This window comes from Corvus cornix, chromosome 3 (genome assembly GCF_000738735.6).
Source record: "Corvus cornix cornix isolate S_Up_H32 chromosome 3, ASM73873v5, whole genome shotgun sequence".
Lineage (NCBI taxonomy): Eukaryota > Metazoa > Chordata > Aves > Passeriformes > Corvidae > Corvus > Corvus cornix.
This window is the reverse complement of record NC_047056.1, coordinates 185,530-206,116: the sequence shown is the minus strand read 5'-3', so window position 1 is coordinate 206,116 and position 20,587 is coordinate 185,530. Positions and strand designations below refer to the sequence as shown.

The following is a 20,587-nucleotide window of genomic DNA, read 5'->3' as shown; positions in this document are numbered from 1 at the left end:
CGCCCCTCACCGGCTTCCCCGGGGCGCGGGGCCGGGCCGGGCCGCAGCAGCGCTGGTTCCGCGCCCAGCAGCAGCAGAAGCAGGGCCGGCAGCGGTGGCGGCGACTCTGGGGAAAACGTCTTTATTTACAGTCCCGGCGGCGTGCGAGGAGCCGGCGGCGGGGCAGCACTCGCGGCCTCCCGGAGCTGGAGCCCCCGGCAGGGATGCGGCAGGGCTGGGTCCGCGGCTCCGTGACACTTAGTCACGGGATGGCACCCAGGCTGGCAAGGCGGGGCTAGGCGCTCCGGTCTCCCCCGGGTCACAAGTCCCTTTTCCTTTGGTACCCATAGGCACAGCGGGTAAAACCCCGGAGCGGGCGGCCCCGGGGGCAGGGGCTGCGTGCCTACAGCTCATCAGCTGGGCTGTGGGTGAGCGGAGCCTGCTCCTGGACCCCCTCCAGGGCCTCCCCTGTGTCCGGAAGGCTGGCAGCTCCCTCACTCTCATCTTTCCGGCCTTTTTTCTTCTTCTTCCCGCTCTTTTTTTTGCTTTTCTTCTCCCCCACGCTTGCCAAGTCACCCTTCTTGCCAGTCCACTTCTCTGCCAGGCAGCCTAGGGAAGAGAGGGGGAGAGGGGGCTCTGATGGAGAGGTAGGGCTCCCCATGCTTTTGCAAGGCTCCCCTGCCCTCCCCAGCATTCCTGCATTATTTCAGCCCCTGGCAGCAGCCAGGACTTACTTGTGTCCTTTCCTTTTAGCACGTGGTTGGCACAGAGAAACTGGGAGAGATCCTCCGTCTGGTGGTGCCTGTACCAGTCCTCAATCACATCTTCATACTCCTCTACCAGCACGTCGCACTAGGGCAGAGAGGAGAGCCCAGCTCCAGATGTGCTGGTGTGGCAGGACCAGGGCCAGGCTCCTGCCACAGGTCCTGCCAACATCCTGCTCCCAGCAGTGCACCCCTGGACCCTCTCCCCTCCTCCACTCCAGCCCACAAGGTCATAGCAGCCACTGAGGGCCAATCCCGTGGGGCAGGGTACCTGCTTTTTGAGGTCAGCCACCTCAGCGGAGGTCTCGTTCCACAGCTCATAGGGGATATCCATCACCACCTTGACACCCTTGTGCACCAGGTTGTGCAGGGTCTCGAATGTCTCTGACATGCCCTGAGGGAGGGAGCAGCACTGCCCGGTGAGGTGGTGCTCCTCCTGCCGGGCTCCTACTCTCCCCTCCCAGTGTCAGCCATACAACCCTGCCCAGCAATGCAGGAACATGCAAGCCAGACAAAATCAGGATCCCATGGCCATCAGCGTTACCAGGGGGAAGTTCAAGTGGCAGCGAGTCCCCCTCTGCAAACGTGGTCCCAAACCCCAGAGGGAGACAGCCCCTCGTTCCCTCCATGCAGGTGGGGGCCAGCTCACTGCCACCAGCAACAGCACCCCACATCTGGCTTGGGGGGCAGCGTGGCCTTGCATGCCAGGCACTGGCAGGGGATCCAGAGGATGGGAAGAATGAACCTGGTTTGTCTCTCTGGCAGTGCAGGGATGGGTGAGGCACATTTGGGAGCAGGAACTGCAGGAACGGCCCTCACCTTTGCAAATCTGTTACTGCCGCTCCGCTCCTTGTGCAGGTTGTAATCCAACAGCCGCTTGCAGATGTTCTCTGTCACCTCAATTAACCGGATGTCCCTGCATGGAGAGGGGGAAGGGCTCAGGCTTGGGCATGTCCCCCCCAGCAAGAGCCAGGGCACAGGGTGAGCCTTCCAAAGCCCCCAGCGCTGGGGGCAGCGACAGCAGCAGGAGACTCCTGTCCCACTCCCACTTACGACTGTGTGTACTTGACAGCAGAGCCCTTCCTGTCCAGGAAGCCGTACTTGGTGTCGATCACCTCCTTGGTCTTGCCGGTCTCCTCAAAGGCAGATTTCAGCTCCACGGCTACGTACTTGCACACTGTGAAAAGGAGAGAGCACAGGCGGCTTAGGGGGTGTCACTGTTCTGAGAGGCAGCATGACAGAACACCTGGGACAGCAGCAAGAATCCGCCCCAGGAACTGGGCACACCAAAGATGCTGTGAGCACAAAACACACCTTGGCCAAAGAAATAACCAGGAATGGCTCAGCTGCTTCCACTGGAGAACCCTTGAAGCAGGAACACCCAAACCAATGCTGCAGTGTAAACCAGCTGCTATGGCACAGCTGGGAAGTCAGACAGGCTCAGTTCGGCCTGCAGGTTTCCCACCCCAGAAGCCTCTACCTCCCTGCCACAAGCTGCCACAAGCTGCTCTCTTTCTTTTGGAAGAGGACGGGGTCTTTTCGCAATGCAAGTCCCAGTGTGGCTCAGAGCTTCTCCTCATGATGACAGCACATCCCACCCGGTACTGGTTCTGTGCTCTCGGTGCTCTGGGGACACTGGGGCTGTGCTAGGGACCAAGCAGCTGGCATGGCTCCGTGGGCTAGGTGACAGGACAAGGTGCTGGCTGCAAGCTCCAGCAGCACAACCTGGGGCTCTGCCCGCAGCAGAGACCACATCATCGACAGATTTAGAACACAGTGCATGGTTATTTTTATAAAACTAAAAAAAAAAAAGGCTTTATTTCCTCAGTAAAAAGAGCCCAACAGAGTTTTAGAAACAGCAGGAGAAATATCTCAGGGGTTTACAAATGGGAATGTGGAGGGATGGCAGCCAAGCATGGTGTGGCATTCCTCCCCCAAAGATAAGGTCTCAGGAGGCTGGAGAAAGCTTTGTCCTGTGCTGTGGGGTCCTGTTTGTCTTCTTTGAGCTCCACTTCAGGAGAAGAGCGAAGCTCCAGCAGGAATGGTCTGACAGCAATGAGCCACAGTCTTCTCACATCTTTCCACTGAGTGGAAAGATGCCCCAGGCAGGAAGAGAGCAAGGTGGCTTCTCCAGAGCTCCCATGCACGTGTTGAGAAGCCCTGTGCACACCTCCTGCACAATCCTTCCTCCACTGGCACCAGGGGCTGGAGGCGGCTGCGGCCATTTCTCAGGTGGGATGATTGTTCCTTCCTGCAGCCCCTTGGAACTCGGGCCTCAAGTCTGTCACCCTCCACACCACACCTGCTGCAGTGTCCCCACACATGCCAGGAGTGCTCACTGCCGAGTCCAGTTATCCAGATGCTTCCTGCAACTTTTGCTGTGCACTGACACAGGTTCCAGGCCTGGGCAGGAAGAGGAGCAGAGTGTGGTCAGTGCTTGCTCTGATGCTTCTCTGAGGTTACACTGGTGCCACAGCAGAGCTCGGACATCAGCATCTCCAGATCTGCTTCCCCGGCAGGGAAAGCTTTGCAAAGAGCTCCCTATTTCTTTATTTTCTCTTTGCTCTCCAGCTCCACACGTGCCTGCATAGCAAAGACAGAGGAAACCGCACCAGGCAGCAAATGTCCGTCGTGACCTACCCCGGACTGCCTGTGAACCAAGGGGATACTCAGATAGGAAGCATCACGGAGACCGAACTGTAACCAGCACATACGACCAGTCCCAGCTACGAACCGGCAGACGATCGGTGACTGCCGGGAACAGCGCTGCCCGCGGGCAGGAGGCGGGCAGAGGGGCAGCCCGTGGGGGCGCAGCCCCACACCAGCAACCCTCGGCCCGAGCGGACAGCGGGCGGCGGCCGATCACCCCGGTCCCCCGAGGCCCCGCTTACCCTCGCACTTGCTGGGCAGTCGCACCCAGTCCGAGTCGTCGCCCCCCGCCAGCGCCGCCGCCATCAGCAGCATCAGCAAACGCTGCCCCCGCCGCCGCCGCCATGACTCCGCTTCCGGGCGCGCTCCCCGCCCCGCCACGCCCGGTTACCATGGCGACCCCGCCGCGCCGGCCAAATGCCGGAGGCGCGCGTGGCCGCGTGACCAATCCCCGCCGGCCGCCGCCAAGCCAATCCCAGCAGCGCGCGGTGCCCGTAGCGCCGCCCCCGGGCGGTCCCGCCGAGCGCCCACGTGGGAAGGGCCCCCACACGTGGCCGCGGCCGCCCCTCGGATTGCCCCACACAGCACTCGGGGCCCCTCCCTGCCTCGGGAATTCTGGAGACTTTCCCGCCTGAGGTACCTTGGGGTCCCTTCCCACCCAAACCAAGATTCCCATCCTGTACCTCCCCCAACCACCACTGGGTCTCCTCCCTCCTGCATCTGAGGGTCCTCTCTCCAGTCTCCAGAATATTTCCAGTGACTTCCACAACCCTAGGCCAAAACAGGAGGACTTACCCTTCGGGCAGGGGGATTTGCCCATGCCCTCAGCTCTGGGCAAGGAGGATGGAGGTGAAGACAGCATCAGAGAGCAAGACCTTCAGCAACACCACACGGACACCCATAAGCAGGGCTGCCAAGGCATGGGCTGGCGACACTGCAATGGAAGGATGAGGCGATGCCTGCCACAGACACCCCACTGCTCCCCACATCCTCTCCAGGCCTGCCATGGGGCCATGTTCGGGCAGACTTGGGATCCTTACACATCCCAGAGACACCTCCTGTCACCCTCATGCTGTCCCTGAGGGCAGGCTGGCTCTGACCCAGTTTCCCCATTCTTCCCAGCAAGGTGAAGCTTCCCTTCCTCTTCCCCAGTCCCACTACACTGTGGAAAAGCCCATCCCAACCACCACATAGCCACTGCCAGGGCTTTCACCCTGGCACCTGATGTTCCCACCAGGCAGGGGCCAGAGACTCACCAGCTGTGCTACACAGCTCTGCTGCCTCCTCGTTGCCTGTGGGATGAAAAGAGCAGCTGGGGAGGTGCTGGCAGCCCAGCACCAGGTGCATGGCAGGGCTGCCCACAAACCCCTTCCTGTGATCAGGAGAGCAACGTTTTCCTCTAGAGCCTCACACCTGCTCCCTGCTGGCCCAGAGGTCCTGCCGACCTCCCTCCTCGGGGACGACCAGTGCACCCACTAGGCTGGGCAGCAGTGGCCAAGGCAGGCAGAGGGGGTGGCAGCAGAGTCATTCATACCCGTGATGCGGATGGGGCTGGAGCTGTGGGATGGGGAGGTCCTGTTGGCCCCCACATGGCAGGCAAGTTCCCTCTCGCGTGGGGGGTCACTGTCACTGGAAAGGAGGGAGACGGAGCAGACGGTGCCACCATCCTCCTGGGAGGCCCCATAGGCAAAGGACTGCAGGACGCTACCATTCCCACCGGAGATCCAGACACCGTGGCCAGAGCTGGGGGCCAGGTCGCTCACCACACACACCACCAGCTGCCGGCGCTGCCCAGCCAATACCATGCTCAGCGGCCGCGTCAGGGTAGGCAGCGGCACAGCTGCCCTGCCAGCTGAGGGAGACAGGGTTTAGGGGCACTGCATCCCTCACACATCCCACCCAGCACGGCTGTGCTCAGCCTTTGCCTCCAGCCTGGACGGCACCCGACCTTTCCACCTCCTGGGGCTGTCCCGGCGGTACTCACGGGGCAGGAGCGGTAGCAGAGCAGCAGCCAGCAGCACCGGGAGCAGCTCCATGGCGGCTGCAGCGTGTGGAGCTGCCAAGGGCTCAGTCCCCACCCGCAGCTCCACCTGCACCGCCCACCGCCGGGGCTGCGGGGCTGGAGCTGGCGCGGCGCTCCCCCGCCGGTGGTACGGCCCCGCTCCGCCCCGCCGGGGCCGCTGCTCCTTCCCGGCCGCGCCACGGAGCGAGTCCCGGTGCCGGGGGTGCTGCGGCCGGTGCGGGAACTGCCGGGGCCCCCGGGGACACCCCCACGGCCTCCCGCCCGCCGAGCCCCGGGAGCAGCCCCCGGCCCAGCACGGCGCTGCCGGCAGGTGAAAAAGAAACTACGAAAGAAACTACGAAAGAACTCTGGAGCCGCAGGGTACGGCTGCGCCCGGGGCACACGCTCTGCCCCCGCGCTGGCTGCGGTGGGCAGAGGGGAACGGAGGACGTCTGGAGAGGGCTGGCTCTGAGCCGGGCGGCAGCTGCTGGGGACTCAGGGGGAGGACGAACTCCAGTCCCACAGTATCCATGCTGCACATGCATGAGCCAGGCTGGAAATGCCTCTGCTTTATTCTTCTTCAGCCAAACAACCAACACAACCCCCAAACCCCAACACTGCTCGGCTTGGTGACACTGAACACTTCCAGGACACACCTGGCAGGCAACTTTGGTTACTTGCAGTCAAGGCTGCTGCTTCAGGCAGAACTTTGTGCCACCTTCTTTATGACTCAAGGCACATGTATTGAAATAAAAAAACCCAGAACATGTACAATAACTTTAACACAAACCCATCATTAAGGTATACGTTTTTCAAACAAAAAAATATGTTATCTTTTTGTGATTTCCAGCATTCACCTCATGCTGTTTTTTATGACCTCTTCATCCCTGCAGCAATATTACCTGATTTTCATACACATCTCAATAGCTGGTGATCCTTTAGGAAGTCCAAACAAAGTTCAACAGAGCCAAAATTTTTCCTTGCCCTACAGCTTGGCAACCACGCTGTTGCAATACAAACATCAAATTAATCTTGAATTCTTTTGAAGAACCTGAGAACTGACTTAACACCTGAAACTCAAGGACAAGGACAAGACTTGGTATGTGCCTCCTCCCTCCAATCATCACCATGCCAAGGACCAAGCTACTCCACGCTGAGCTTTGTTTTTATGTTCATGGCTGCCAGCTCAGCCACAAAGTAGCGGAAGACATGGGGCACAGGGACAACCTCAATGGCATCCACCTCACTGCAGATGGAGCAGGAGTATCTCCTGCTGCTGGTCATGGAGGATTGGGACAGTTTCTCCAGCACAGGGGACATCATGCTGCCGCAGCTTGTGCACACGTAGGCTACAGAGCCATCGGAGCAGTTGAACAGGCGGTCCTGCAGCAGGAAGGATGTGCCGTGGGCCAGCAGAGCATCCCGCTCCATCTCGCCAAAGCGGATCCCACCTTCCACATTCCTCCCCTTGACAGGCTGGTTGGTGACAGCATCTCGGGGCCCCGTGGTCCTCACCTGGAACTTGTCGGAGACCATGTGGCGCAGGCGCTGGTAGTACACCACCCCCACAAAGATCTCTGCCTCCAGCTCCACCCCGCTGATGCCGCTGTACATCTTCTCCGTCCCAAAGAAGTTGTAGCCTGCGCTCACTAAAGTCTCACCGAAGTATTTCAGAGCAGACTTCTTCTCTGTGAAGGTGAAGGGAGTGGCATCATAGGAGACCCCGTGCAGGGCTGCCGACTTCCCTGCCATGCTCTCGATTAACATCCCAATGGTCATACGGGAGGGAAAGCCGTGCGGGTTGAAGAGGATGTCTGGAACCATCCCGTTCTCTGTGAAGGGCATGTCCTCGACAGGCCAGAGCTGGCTCAGGATACCTTTCTGTCCGTGACGGCTGGCAAATTTGTCTCCAACAGTGGGATTTCGGGGCACCCTCACAGTGATGCAAACCTTCTTGAACTTCCCGGTGCCACGGTCGTTGCTGCACACTCTAACGTTGTCCACAATGCCCACTTCCTTACTCCTGTGTAGGCGGAAAATCACAGCAAAGGTGTCAGGTGTGCTAATAATTTTTAGTTTCAAAAGGAAAATGAAGCAAAAAACCTAAACCACTTATAAAGTGTCTTGGGACAGCTGAGAAACACCATTCTTCAAAGTACTACTCAGTAGTGAGGGAATTCAGACTATAATTAGGGCAAAGAAGTACAGACCCATCTTGCAACTGCTATTCAGCTGCCACTTTCAGGTGATCAGCTAATGTGCCACCCATGGCTTAAAAATAAGATCATTTCAACCTGGTTCATCTGTATCACACTTTCTATCTGACAAACTGCATCCCACTGCTATTTCCTTTGTGTTAAGGCAGCAGCCCCTTTTCCTACCACCAATAAATTCACACCACACTGATGCGATCCCAAAATAAAGAATCCTCTTCAGTTCTTTAGTAGAGAGGGAAGTTGAGAGCAGACAGGGAAGGCAAAGACAAACTTTGCTAACAAGCGCCTTGCTCAGGTGTGTGCTCCTTCTCCAAATGAGCCCTCAGCCTGATATTCCATGTGCCAGGCATCTGCTGCAAGCTTAACTGTTATTGTGTCCACATGCAACCAGCGCAGGCAATCACCAAAAAAAAAATCCTCCTGGGATAAGCCAGCTCTGCAGCACACACTGGCTTAGAGAAGATGTGATACATGCCTGGGAGTCACCTACAGCATGAACTTCATGCTCTCTGTCAAGCCATGGACAGTATTACATGATAGGAAAAGGGAACATGTGCAGGAAAAGGGCCAACTGCTCTCCCCACGGGGTGAGCAGAGCCAGGAGCAGCCAGCTGTACTTACGGATAGTACACAGTGAAGGTCTCCCCTGTGCTGAGGTTCATGAAGCTGTAGAAGGGGTCCCCAGGCTGCAGGATAGACCCAACAAAAGGCAGTCCATCAGCATCCAGCTTCTCCCCAACGTTTGGATCACTAGGCCTGATGCCAAATACTAAATTATCGCCTGCCCTGCTGGCTTTAAGGGAAAGGTCAATGCTCTCCACCTTGATAACACTTCCATAAGCAAACCCTCTCTGCCAGGAAGATTTATTTACAATCTGAAAAGGAGAAACAAAAGCCTGTTAAAGACTTGCTAGTAACTTCAAAAAAGAAAACATTTACAAAGGTAAGCATCAGATCAAATTGTCTTTTTGAAGCCTCCCAGTAGGTCATGGTTCCAAAAAGCTCAAGGTTCCTGTAACCCCAGTGTTTTTCAAAGCTGGAAGGCCACTGCCTTGGACAAAAGGAAGCTCTGCTCTACTCCCAGTACCTCCAGCATTGCCTGCTGTAACAACATTTAACCACTGTGCTGCTGAATCTGCCGAAAAAGTGTGAGGACCAGCAGAGGCAGAAAGTGGGGTTTTCTCAGCTGGGTACCACCCTTACTCCCAGTGCCCCACTCAAATTCCTTCACATGACAGCAGGACTTTTCCCTTCTGGTGGCTTACCATTGCATCTTCCATGTCATAGCCACTGTAGGAGATGACAGCCACGATGGAGTTGGTGCCGACAGGATAGCTGTCCATCCCATAATAGTCATACATGCTGGGCCTCACCAGAGGGCTCTGGGGGGTGTGCAGGTGGTACAGCTTGTTATCTGAGCGATCCTTGTAGTTGTAAACTGGAAACCCCATGGTCTGCTTTCCTGGAGGGAAGGAGGGAAACTTGGATTTATTCCTCCATGTATCTCATTAAGAAAAAAGCTGGAAATACTTACAAATTTAGAGGGATTATCAATCTTAAACTCCTTGGAATTTAATAATTGCCCTAAGCCAGGCTATAATTTTCTATGAACCACAATACTCAATTCCTTTCACAGCATTTCATAAGGACTACACCTAATTTTGTTTTGTTTTCTGCAGCTTTGTTTTCTTTTCTGCAATTTCAAAATCCCCAATAAGGTTGGTGTGGTGTTTCTGGTTTTGCTTACTTGGAGATTTTTTTTGTTTGTGGCTTTTTGTTTTGTTTTGGTTTTTTGGGGGGATATGTATGTCTTCTCCCCAGCGTCTCCCACAGGGAGGCACATGTTACATATTTCCAGGCCAAAAAGCATTTGCTTCTGCAGCATCAATATCCTGGCAAGGAAATTGAGTTTTGAACATATTCATTTTGCTACTTGCAGAAAAGTATGAGAAAGAGGTATTGTTTTAAGGATATCTTTCTGATAATACTGTCAGAAATTCAATATACTAGAGGTGTTAATGAGGTGTTAATCCCCTTGCCCAGGGACTTGCAGCATTGGGTACTACAGCACTTACCCATCTGGCACTGGTACATGTTCCGTGGGCTTTGGTTGTGGTCGGAGAAGGGAATGAGATTGGCCACCACGCTCAAAATGCTGTGAGGGAAGAGTTCCTGGTGAGTGGTCACTCCAGGCACCACCTCTGACTCCAGCGTGGCCACGTTCATGAAGATCTGCAAACATCAAATTGGATAATGCCTGTTCACTTCTTTCTTTTAAAGGGAAGGAAACAAAACAAAGTTGTCTCTGATGGCCTTCTATCCAGTCTATCAGTTTTAGCTGTGGTTGTTGTCTGCACCTTAGTGTATTAGCAGGGCAAATCAGACAGCTGGTAAACCACCTCTCACAGATTAGCTGCAAGGAAAGAAAGCCTGAAATACAGAACTGCAGTAATGTGTTCTCCTTTCTGTCTCCCACTTCAATAGCTGCAAGTGGATGAGCTCCCTCCAGCATTCCACTGCTTGGCTGCCCATCTGGCGAACATGAGGTAACACAAGGTGACACAGTAGGCACAACATAGCAATCCTTGGCCTCCAATCTTCACAAAGTTAATACTGAGAGCAGATTTCAAGATGTCAAAAAGATCTCTGCTGCCCAGCTAAGACATTTACCAGAAATCAGTTTGCAGGAGTGAAAAACCCCCTTTTGTCACCTATTCCAGCTCTTCAACACAAGCTCCTTATGCCCCATCCTCAGCTCCTTTCACAAACATTTTCCAAACCCATTTGTGATGCCAGGTACCTCTGTAACAAGGAAATATGCAAACCCCACCTGTTCCAGAGTCCCAATCCATTCATTCCTTCCATAGGACAGGTTTCTGACAGGCCGCACCATCCGGCAAGGGTTAGTGAAAATGAACAACCCCGGATACAGGCTGGGTTTTCCTGTCATTGGGATAAGGACCACTTCTGCCCGTGCAGGGAATCTCTTCTCTTGTGTTATCTGTTGGTGCAAAGAAATAACAATCTAGAAACACAAATGAAGTTTAACTAAACTGCATCCACCTGGTCACACCATGAAAATGTCAACCACAAGCGTAGCCACCAATAAAAAGCCACAGAGGAAAGATCTTAGAAATACTTTTAGAAAAACCTCCACCAAAAAAGACAGAGTATGTCTTATCTTACTTTTTCCAAGAAAATGTTCCTTCAAAAATTATAACTTCATAAACCAACATGTGAAACATATGGATAAAAAAAAAAAAACCAAACAGAAAAGCACACTCCAACACCAGTATACAGCCAAAGATAACTTATTGGGTCAGATTAAAAAAAAAAATAGAATAAATGTAAGCCTAAGAAGTTCCAAACATGCCTACTTTTGACCGCTGCACATTGCGGATGTTTAGCTAAGAAACAATTTCAAACAAGACAACAAACCTTGAAACGGCGGAGGGTTTGCGCAATCTCGGGAGCCAACTCCCGCTCTACCCAGCCCACCATGGAGCCATCCAACACAACTCTGTAGCACTCTGAGTAAGGCTGGCTTGGAGCTGCATCAACGGGGGTGACACCTGTGGGAAGAGGGGGTTGATGGAAGGAACAGGCAAAAAAAGCAAACAAAACGCGGAAGTTATTTCTGCTCAGTTCACACCAAGGAACTTTCTGAGACATCAAAAAATTCTTGGCAAAGTCATAGACAGTTCAACAGGAAATAAAAAACATTTACAACTTAGAATGTCATTGCCCTCCCCATTTTTCTGACTGAAATAAGGATTCTCATTGTTGGGGTAATCACAAGCGAACTGCAGTGCAATCCAAGTCATTACAAAGTTACTGCTTAGTCCAGTTTCTCAGAGTTTGTGCTGTGCAATTCCTCATGCTTCAGTGAACATCCTCACTCTACAGCACACAGCTGAGAGATGCTGACATTGAATTCTGCAGTCCCCAAAAGGCTGACTGATGTGCCTGTACAAGCAGTGTGCTATTTATCACTAGGCAGAAGCACAGTAAGTACAGGTCAAACTTGATTTCACTTTCTCAAACGAACAGTGTGCTGAAATGCTGTGTGGAGAACCTTTCCCAGACATGGGGCTGCAGGGCAGGGAGGTAAGAAAGGAGAACACTTCACTAAACCACCAGGCCACTGAAACATACCCAGGGAACATAACAAGGGTGGAATGTCTGTCACGGGCACCATCTCTGTCACGATTTCACACAGAGCTGTCATGTGGTTCATCAGCCCGCAGGGCTCTCCGTCCGGCGTGTCCACAGGGCACAGGAAGCCCCAGGATTCGGGCAGCAGCTTGCGGACAGTCGTGGTTCTCATCTGGGAAAACGCTGCCCCTCTGTGTATGCAGCGGAAGTGGGAGAGGTAGCGGATGAAATTCAGCTTGTCCCCCACCACACAGAGACCACTGTCCTGCAACATGCCCAGCCCTAGGGAACAAAGGTGAGATTTATGTCAGGACCTCATCCAGCTTTAACAAATACAGGATGATGTTAGAAGACAGTTTCTTACTCTCCACTGACAAGCCCTAAAGATGCTCACACTGCATCCCAACAAGGGAGGTGCATGTGCACAGGCAACTCAGTGACCTGTAAGAGACCTAGAGACTTTAAATTCCAAGCTGTTCGTTTTACAAACACGTGGAAGTAACTGCCAGTAAATCAACTTGGAATTTGCTGCTGGTATGTTTTACCAAAATTCTGTAGGTTTTTAATCTAATTTCATTTTCTAGTGGGCACTCCATTACAATGCTGCCAGACCAGACACTTCAGGGAAGCATCAGATAAATCTGAATATACATCAGCAAAGCAGTTTCTCTGCATTTAAGCTCACACGACTAATGGGGCAGTTCTGATTAAAAAATGCCCCTTCTCTGTCTTACATTGTAGCTTCTAAGAAGAAATAAGCTTTGGGAAAACAAATCAAAATACAGTTGCTGTTTTGGACAATGCTAAATTTCATTTCAACTGTTTATCTGGGTAGAGGCTTTGCTTTCATAACTAACCTGTTCTATACCATGCACAATGCCTATGCTTGTGGAGGAATCTCATCTTTTTCCTCAACCACCCCCTTCTTCAAACCCCTTTTAGTAATTCGGTTACAGTGTGCAGTGTCTGCCTGCAAGCAGTTGTTTTCAGTTTTATAAAAGGAGCTGAGTTTTATGTTGATCCTCATTCTGTTTTACAGGAAAAAAAAAAGAAAAAAGGCATCTTAAGCCTGCAGATTTACCTGTTTTAGACCGCAGGTTACCGGTTGCAAGCAGATACTCAAATGGCTTGGTGAAGTCTGGGGCCAGGCTGAATGCCTTCACCAGGCTGTCTGTATTTAGGCTGATATCTGCCTTTTCTGCTCTTTTCTCCAACACAAACCTAACAGATTGCAGCCAGGTTTCAAGCCTCTCCTACGGTTTAAAAGTGAGAGATTTAAAATTAAAACAGGAAAGGAAAGGCTCAGATTAGAACTTCAGTTCTAATCTAGCACATCAGTTGCACATGCTACAGAACTCCTCTGAAATTAGCAGGATGCACAACTTTTCAGGAACCGACAGTTCTTCAGTTTTATTTCCAACACTGACTTCATTCTATCAAGATGCTGATGGTAACACGTCAACACAGAACTGCAAGGAAAACACCCACCCAGCAGCTTGGCAACCACTTCCATCCAGAGCGGTGATGAGTCTGGCAAATGAAGTCCAATAACAGAGTTTCATAAAGCACAAACAAAACCCAAAGCAGAAACTGCACCTATAAGCTGACCACAAGGATATATATATACACATACATACATATATATATATATATATATATATACATATATATATATATACACTGTGTCTACTGTAAGCTTTAGACTATTTAGGATCTTAGAATTCAAAGAAAGGGATGGCTAACTCACTCTCCTGCTGATCTGACAGGCGAGGCAGGAAAGCAACTTTTTCTGGTTCCTGGTAGCTGTTCTACACAGCACTAAAATGCTTCCCCAAATTCATTTTCAAACCACTCACATAGTAGAGAGTTTATGACAGTCTTTCAACAAAACAATGCTAAAGAAAATTTTGGCTGAAGGGGAAAAGAAAGATTAAAGAATTATATAGTAACTCAGGAAAGTATCTTATTTGGGGATGAGAACTACTATTCCACAGTGAATTTCATGGGACAGTCAAGCTTCTGAACAGGACTACTCTCCTCCCAGCATCCTAAAATAAGGTATTCCTATAAATTGAATTGGAATAGATTAGAAGTTAGCTGTTTTAAGTCAGAAGCGTGTTACCAACTTTCTGATCCGTAAAGAAATTTAAAGATGCGGGAGCCATGACCTTACCTTTAAGAACATAAGGAAAAGCTGTCCTGGGGTGAGCACCTCGTGATTCATGAGACTGTCTGGGTTATCCTCCATGCACTCCCCTTTGGCAAAAGCATAGAGCTTCTGGGTCATCATACAGAGCTGGTAGAACTTTTCAGTTCTATTGGTCAGGTGAATGCAGATACAATTGCTGAAGTAAGAGAAAGAAGGAGGACAACTACTATGATCTCGTTGTGCTAGCTTCATGTTCTTCAAGTTTCTCCTAAATAACTGTAAACCTTTTTCTTTTTTTGATAAAAATCCTAACAGGGCAAGTAGAAGTAAACTACAAAACATTTCTGTTAACTCTATCAGTGTCCTGCCACAGAAACTCCAAATCTCCACTACTACCAAGCCATGTATGGAAAACTGTGGGCTGAGCAACACTCTAGCACAAACAAAAAAGGAAAACAGCACCTAATTCCTAAAGCTGGAGGAAAAGGAAACACCTACTTTACCAGAAAAATAAATTCTTTAGTTGAATGTCTGCCACACTGATAGCCTTAACACCAATTCTTCCATTGCCTTCTAACTTATTTTATGGAAGATTATTTTAAAGCATGTACTTTCCACCATTTTAAAAGATAAAAGTTATTCAGAGTTGACAGATTGTGTGAAACTGATAATAAACTTCAGTATTTCTGTTCAACAAATGGTGCCTCAAGCAGTCACAGAGCCAGATTTAACTTTCTCTTCCTCAAACTTTGTGCTCTTCATCACTGACATCACAAAAATCCCACCTAAATACTGACACCCTCTTGTCAAACCATTTTGGGACTATTTGTGTCAATCCATTAAAATACATTCCATCACAATACTCTCACGTAAGCCTATAAATTCAACACAGTGACACTGGATCACACCCACATACAGACCTCAGAATGAAATCTGCAGCCTGTTCGTTGCTGTACCACTCAGGCAGGTTGAGTTTCACTCGGAAGCTCTTTCCCAGGTACTCCAGGACGTTTTGCTGTGTCAAGCAGCCGGCATCCACCACCGTTCTCATCATCTCAGTAACACAGTTCACATAAAAGGTGTCATCTTCCCTTCCTTTTACCAACTCTTCAAAAATCTGGTAGTCTGGGAAATTAACTAATGCCTGAGAGACAGAAGCATATCAGATCAGAAGAATAAGGTCGTAACAACATCTGTCTATAAAATACAGCTAAAGAACTAAGGCACCCCACGATTTAGGTTTTCAGTGCTCTGGAAATGCCCTTCCACAGTACAAACTGGAAAATGCTGTGGGGTTGAAACGCTTAGAGAGTAATGCAGGGGATATTCACACCCCGGTAATGATCTCCATCCAGACCATTCATTAGCAAAACCCCACAAAAGCGTGAGAGTTTGACTTTCCCCTCATCTCGTCCCTGCAGACACTTCCTCTGCTGCAGACTGAGTGTTCCATTTCAGTGTTACACAGTTTGGATGTCCTTTCTCCAACAGGAAAGCTGACTGAAAATACTTCAAGTGGAATTAGCTTCTTCTCATTACTTAAAATAAAAATACTTTGCAAAACTTCTGTATTTATTTAGTATAGAAAGCATAAGCATTCACTGCTTACCTTCAGAGCAAATCCCAAGGGGAGGAAGAACAATTCTTTGTGAAAAATGAAATTCACCATGACACAGCCATTTTCCAAGTAGTGAAGGTTCATATTTATTGCAGTGTGCTCATCCTTGACACAGTGCATCACCACCCCTGCAAAAATCACAACACCAGCATGAGCTGCACAAAACCAAGTGGCTGCACCAGTGTGATGTGTCCAAGCAGGTGTGAGACAATTAATGAGAGAAACTTTGGCACTTGATGGCTGAGAACATGAGGCAGATGGCTCGCTTCAGTGCCACTTCAAATAAACACACCAGCTCAACTCAGCTCCTAGCCAAAAAGGGCAGTGTCTCAGGACAGCCAGCACACTTGCTGAGAGACTTGGAAGATGCAGAAAGTTTTTTAGGAAAGGAAAGACCCAGGCCTCAACTATTGTTTGTAACCTCTGGTTGTAGGATAGAGTAACACACAAGTACTCTTCCTAACTGAGCTCCTATCTCTGTGTTTGGGTGGCAGTGCTGCAGCAGTTTTTCCTGGTCCTGCTCCACGCTATCCACTGCAAGACAAAGAAAAATAAAACAAAAAAAGGACTATCTAATCTGGCACTGCCTTGAAATAAACTAGTGTGGAACTACAGTGTGTGCTCAAGCACCATGTCCAGTCAAATCAGCAACTGGCAACACCTGACTTTAAAATGCTATTTAACATTTTCTGGCTTAATTCAATTTTAAACTGGTTTTGCTGAGTATACGAAGGGAAGATGCAGCCAAGAACCCAGTTTACTCTGCTTCATGTAAATTAAATCTGCCACCATGAAGTATGGACAAAATCAGTGAAACGAGTTCAGGGGATTACACTGACTTGTACTGAAGGTGGGGTTTTAGCTACACCTTCCACAGAACAAAAGGTGACAAGTACTGCAAGGCCTGGAATAAAACCTCCTCGCTCCCCATGAGCAGCTCAGACAGCTCCCACAAGGCAAGCCCCTGCTTCTTGCTTGTACCATCATGCTGTGTTTACCCTTCATGCTTACATGCAGCAAAAAATATTAACATTAAACAAGAACTGTGACAAAACAAACTACCAAAATTCAGCTACAGATGGTCACTCCTGTTTGTCCTCAAGCAGGTGTCACCAGGATGCTGCAGGAAACTGCTGAGCTTACCATACTCTGTGAAACCAGGGCCTCTGTTTTTCCACTTGTGTCTTGTCATCGCAAGAGGAAAGTTTCGCCTGGGCATAATCAGCATCCTGATTACTTTTTCTAAGCCATTGATTATAAAGTAGCCTCCCATTTCCTGGCAGGAGAATAAATACCATTTTAATATGCTTAGAAACTCAGAACCAGCATTTGGAGAAAAGAAAAAAATGCCTGTATTATCCAAGGAAACCAAACATTGAATGGGAAATAGCAAGACATGGTTCAGCACTGCTTTTGGAAAGGCTGCACTCCTTACCAGGGACTTAGGAAGTCTAAATGTAGCAGAGTGCAAGGAAAGTGATGTTCCACAATTTAAAGGAAGAAAAAATACCCCAAAAACCTTTGTGGTCAATGGAACATCTTTGAGTAACTGACATTAACTTTTTAAAATAAATGTTCTGAAGTTCTCATTTTGAGTTTATAAACCAGAGGGATCTTCAGAGCAAAAGATCTCTTTCTGGTCACATACAAGCTTACTTTTCTGATTTGCTTTTGTAGTTTGCTCTCTCTTTTTTAGTGAGTGCAAAATGCAGCACTAAATAATTCTGTATTCAATTATAGATAGCTAACATGCTACTGGGGAAAAAAAGCTGCAGAAGACAACAGGAAATGAAAATGTCTCTTTCAAAGCCTGTTCTCCAAATCTTTCTCTCCACAGTCCCCTTCACAGCACCCTCAGTTGCTGGGTAGCAGCTGACAGGTTCTATGCCAAAGCTGTAGGTATTGGCACCAAACAGATCTCTGTATTCAACAACAGCCACGGCTGCAAACTTCTCAAGCTGCTTCATGGAGCCACCATAAACAGGGTGCATTCAGAGAAAATGGGAAGTCAAACGAAACAAAATATAAATGACCAAGCCCTGCAAAAAGAGGAGATGACCTGACAGACTGCTCAGGTGAAACACGGACTTTCCTGACCCACAAAATCCCCGTTACCTCTTCCTCCTCATGATGCTGCATAAGGTCTTGTGGAGAAAAACCATAGAGGTTGCACAATTTGGACTTCACCATGATTGGAATATGCCCTAGGGGATGTTTGATAGTCCCTTGTGGCATGTCATTCACTGACCAGCTGATGTCAGCCTAAAACGATACAACACGAACAGGAAACAAGTTAAGTTACCCTTTTAATATTTCCTGCTAGATTAACCGTACCTTTCCCATAACCACAAGCAGCTGAACAGATTTCTATCAGTGTAAAATGGTAGCAATAATAAAAAGAAGAACCAGTAGATACATGCATAAAGATTACACTCTGGGAAACAGTCAACACGGGCTTACAGAATATCACACAAGTCTAGGGCTAGGTAAAGAAGCTGCTAGGTGAGTGAACAAGGTTGGTTTGGTCTCCTTTGCCTTTCAGACCCTTCAACAGCAGCCTAAATAAAAAAAGGCAGCCACAGGATAGGAAAGGAAACCTCAGAAGGTAACAGTTGAAAGTAGAAGAGAGCAAGTGCCCACTGAAAGGACATCCACACCACAGGCCTGACAAAATCTTTCCTAAGGTTTCTTCGTTTAACACGTTCATGAGTGATTTGAAAACTGAGAAAGAAAATTTGTTAAGAAGTTCTGGCAGTGGGTCTGCAGGAAAACTGCGGGAGCAAACTAACTTTACATGCAGAATGACGGGCTTTGAAAGAGCTGCAGGAAAGAAACACCGGCACTGCAATACGAGAACGTGGGTTCAACACCTGGCAACAGCTAAAATAAGTAAATTGAGTCTTAGAAATTACTGGAAAAGGGAAGGGAAATGCTACTGTGCCCCTTTAAATCCACGGGGCATCCTTACACAGAGACTGCTGCAGTCTGGTCTGCACCTGAAGTGATGACTAAGGGTCTACAGCTGCTTAGCAGACTGGGGCTCACTTCTTACCCTGGGCCAGTAGGAACTGAGGGATGAAACTGAGGGAGGGATATGGAGCTAAAGCAGCACGGTGGAAACAGAGAATGATTACTCACTGTTTTCTGCTGTGCATGGGCAGGGAATGGGAGAGGTTAACCTGTCTCAGCACAAGGCACAGCAAACTGTTCTGTCCAACTGCTCCAAACATTCCAAAAATAATTAAAGACTGACAGTGGGGAAAAAAAAGAGATGGGAAATAATTCAGGTAAGAAAAATAAAAACATCCCTAGCTCAGGGAAATCTACGATCCACTGGGAATACAGCTATGAACAACCTGCACAGCCCCACTTTCATTTTCAGATAAGGTACTGTACTTAAGAGTGGCTTTTATCACGGTAAGGTGTGCAGCTTATAAACAAACAAACAAACAGAAAAAAGCAAGCGAGCAAAAAGCTGAAATTCCAAGCAAGCATTCCCTTGCACCAGGTGCCTGATGTAAGCAATCAGCTCAGATGCAACTACACAATTTTAGTAGAAAATAGCAATGTGCAATCTTTTCACAGTGCAAAGGAAAATATCTGCTGGGGATGCTTCCTCTCTAGGCAAATTTCAAAGCACTTCAGAAAATCCATGACCCTGTGAACAAGAGGGATTTATAGCTCTGGACTTCTATATGTGAGCAACGCTGCTTTTGGAACCTGGATTCCTGCAGAAACAAGATCTGGATGATGCTGCTGCCTGGGATGACATGGGTCTCCATCCATGGTCTTCCAAGTTGGCTGGCTGCTTGCAGGGAGAAATGTGACACAGAAAGAAGGGCAGTGGGGCCGGAACCACGACAAGCTTGATGTGTGGGGAAAAACAGTGAGGCCACACATCACCAACACCCCAGAACCCACGCGGGGCAGCGCTCCCTGAAGCCCCCGTGAGACCGGCGAACCGGGAAGCGGCCTTTAACTACAGCACAGGGCTCGGCCGGCTCCGCGGTCCGCGGCGTGGGGCCGCCCCGCCGGACGGGGACATGCGTGAGCGGGGCTCAGCCGGGGCAGGGACACGCGTGTGCGGGGCGGTGGGCCGCGGGCACTTACGGTGATCCTGCCGCGGTAGGTGCTGCGGAGCCCGCGGCACTCAGCCGGGAACACCCTCCTCTCCTGGCACACCGTGCCGGCCGGCACGGCGGGAGGGGCGATGGACACCCCAACCAGCGCCAGCGCCAGCCGGGTGTCCTTCAGCGCGAACTCCACCGGGGGTACATCCTGCAATGGCACCGGGTCAGCGCGGCGGGGACGCGGGAGGGCCCGGCCCCGCGCCTCCCGCCGCTCCCCGCACCTGCACGGCGCGATAGACGCCCTCGCTGACGGCGTAGTTGAAGGACTCGATGTGGGCGCTGGTGAGGTCGCGCTGGGTCGCGCCGCGCCGCGGCGGCCGCAGGCGGTGCGGGGCCGGGTGCGGGTCCAGCGCGGTGCCCGCCATGCCGCGCGCTCCTCCTCACGGCCAGCGGCGCGCACGGACCGCCGCGTGACGGGCTCGCGCCGCCTCCCGCGCGTGCGCAGCGCGCCCGGCCCCGCCCCTTCCCGGCCGCTCCGGGGGCGCTTCCCCCGCAGCCCCGAACCGCGCCCCCAGCCCCGAACCGCGCCCCCAGCCCCGAACCGCGCCCCGCAGCCCCGAACCGCGCCCCGCCGCCCCGAACCGCGCCCCGCCGCCCCGAACCGCGCCCCCAGCCCCGAACCGCGCCTCTAGCCCCGAACCGCGCCCCGCAGCCCCGAACCGCGCCTCTAGCCCCGAACCGCGCCCCGCAGCCCCGAACCGCGCCTCTAGCCCCGAACCGCGCCCCCAGCCCCGAACCGCGCCCCGCAGCCCCGAACCGCGCCCCCAGCCCCGAACCGCGCCCCCAGCCCCGAACCGCGCCCCGCAGCCCCGAACCGCGCCTCTAGCCCCGAACCGCGCCCCGCCGCCCCGAACCGCGCCCCCAGCCCGAACCGCGCCCCCAGCCCCGAACCGCGCCCCGCCGCCCCGAACCGCGCCCCCAGCCC

General features: G+C 51.2%; 2 protein-coding genes and 1 long non-coding RNA gene across 5 annotated transcripts; all 3 read right to left on the bottom strand.

Moving 5' to 3' along the window:
• Positions 1 to 105: 105 nt before the first annotated feature.
• Positions 106 to 5,462, bottom strand: CNPY3 (canopy FGF signaling regulator 3). Its single transcript, XM_039569152.1, has 8 exons — positions 5,377 to 5,462; positions 4,927 to 5,244; positions 4,649 to 4,684; positions 1,797 to 1,920; positions 1,563 to 1,659; positions 1,015 to 1,137; positions 714 to 831; positions 106 to 588 (listed from the first exon to the last, which is right to left on the bottom strand). The coding sequence occupies exons 1-8, from the start codon at positions 5,426 to 5,428 to the stop codon at positions 383 to 385; spliced, it is 1,074 nt and encodes a 357-aa protein (XP_039425086.1). The 5' UTR covers positions 5,429 to 5,462; the 3' UTR covers positions 106 to 382.
• LOC120411695 lies at positions 2,531 to 3,831 on the bottom strand. The gene is made up of 2 exons (XR_005604198.1): positions 3,635 to 3,831; positions 2,531 to 3,146 (listed from the first exon to the last, which is right to left on the bottom strand). It is a non-coding gene; the product is annotated as an uncharacterized LOC120411695 (long non-coding RNA).
• A 466-nt stretch (positions 5,463 to 5,928) lies between the features above and the next one.
• Positions 5,929 to 20,016, bottom strand: POLR1B (RNA polymerase I subunit B). 3 transcript variants are annotated; one of them, XM_039569509.1, is made up of 15 exons: positions 19,884 to 20,016; positions 19,643 to 19,810; positions 17,648 to 17,794; positions 16,676 to 16,808; positions 15,524 to 15,660; positions 14,835 to 15,058; positions 13,939 to 14,110; positions 12,847 to 13,018; positions 11,766 to 12,047; positions 11,049 to 11,182; positions 10,441 to 10,611; positions 9,686 to 9,842; positions 8,876 to 9,072; positions 8,232 to 8,485; positions 5,929 to 7,417 (listed from the first exon to the last, which is right to left on the bottom strand). In XM_039569509.1, the coding sequence occupies exons 3-15, from the start codon at positions 17,765 to 17,767 to the stop codon at positions 6,538 to 6,540; spliced, it is 3,033 nt and encodes a 1,010-aa protein (XP_039425443.1). In that variant the 5' UTR covers positions 17,768 to 17,794; positions 19,643 to 19,810; positions 19,884 to 20,016; the 3' UTR covers positions 5,929 to 6,537. The 3 variants fall into 3 exon arrangements, with proteins under 3 accessions (XP_039425443.1, XP_039425444.1, XP_019148391.1); XM_039569510.1 differs by lacking the exon at positions 19,884 to 20,016 and adding an exon at positions 18,671 to 18,780 and having other exon boundaries at positions 19,643 to 19,661; XM_019292846.2 differs by lacking the exons at positions 19,643 to 19,810; positions 19,884 to 20,016 and adding exons at positions 18,671 to 18,780; positions 19,253 to 19,337.
• Between the last annotated feature and the right edge of the window lie 571 nt (positions 20,017 to 20,587).

What these genes read in the sequence shown, in the direction of transcription:
- CNPY3 (XM_039569152.1), bottom strand. Translation starts at nt 5,428, where the DNA reads ATGGAGCTGCTCCCGGTGCTGCTGGCTGCTGCTCTGCTACCGCTCCTG. An exon ending in GCTGTCAAGTACACACAGTC is followed by an intron (nt 1,660 to 1,796) that starts GTAAGTGGGAGT and finishes CTCTCCATGCAG; the next exon opens with GGACATCCGGTTAATTGAGG. An exon ending in GCTAAAAGGAAAGGACACAA is followed by an intron (nt 589 to 713) that starts GTAAGTCCTGGC and finishes TCTCTTCCCTAG; the next exon opens with GCTGCCTGGCAGAGAAGTGG.
- POLR1B (XM_039569509.1), bottom strand. Translation starts at nt 17,767, where the DNA reads ATGCCACAAGGGACTATCAAACATCCCCTAGGGCATATTCCAATCATG. An exon ending in GCTGCAGATTTCATTCTGAG is followed by an intron (nt 14,111 to 14,834) that starts GTCTGTATGTGG and finishes CTCTTACTTCAG; the next exon opens with CAATTGTATCTGCATTCACC. An exon ending in CATGTACCAGTGCCAGATGG is followed by an intron (nt 9,073 to 9,685) that starts GTAAGTGCTGTA and finishes CCTTCCCTCCAG; the next exon opens with GAAAGCAGACCATGGGGTTT.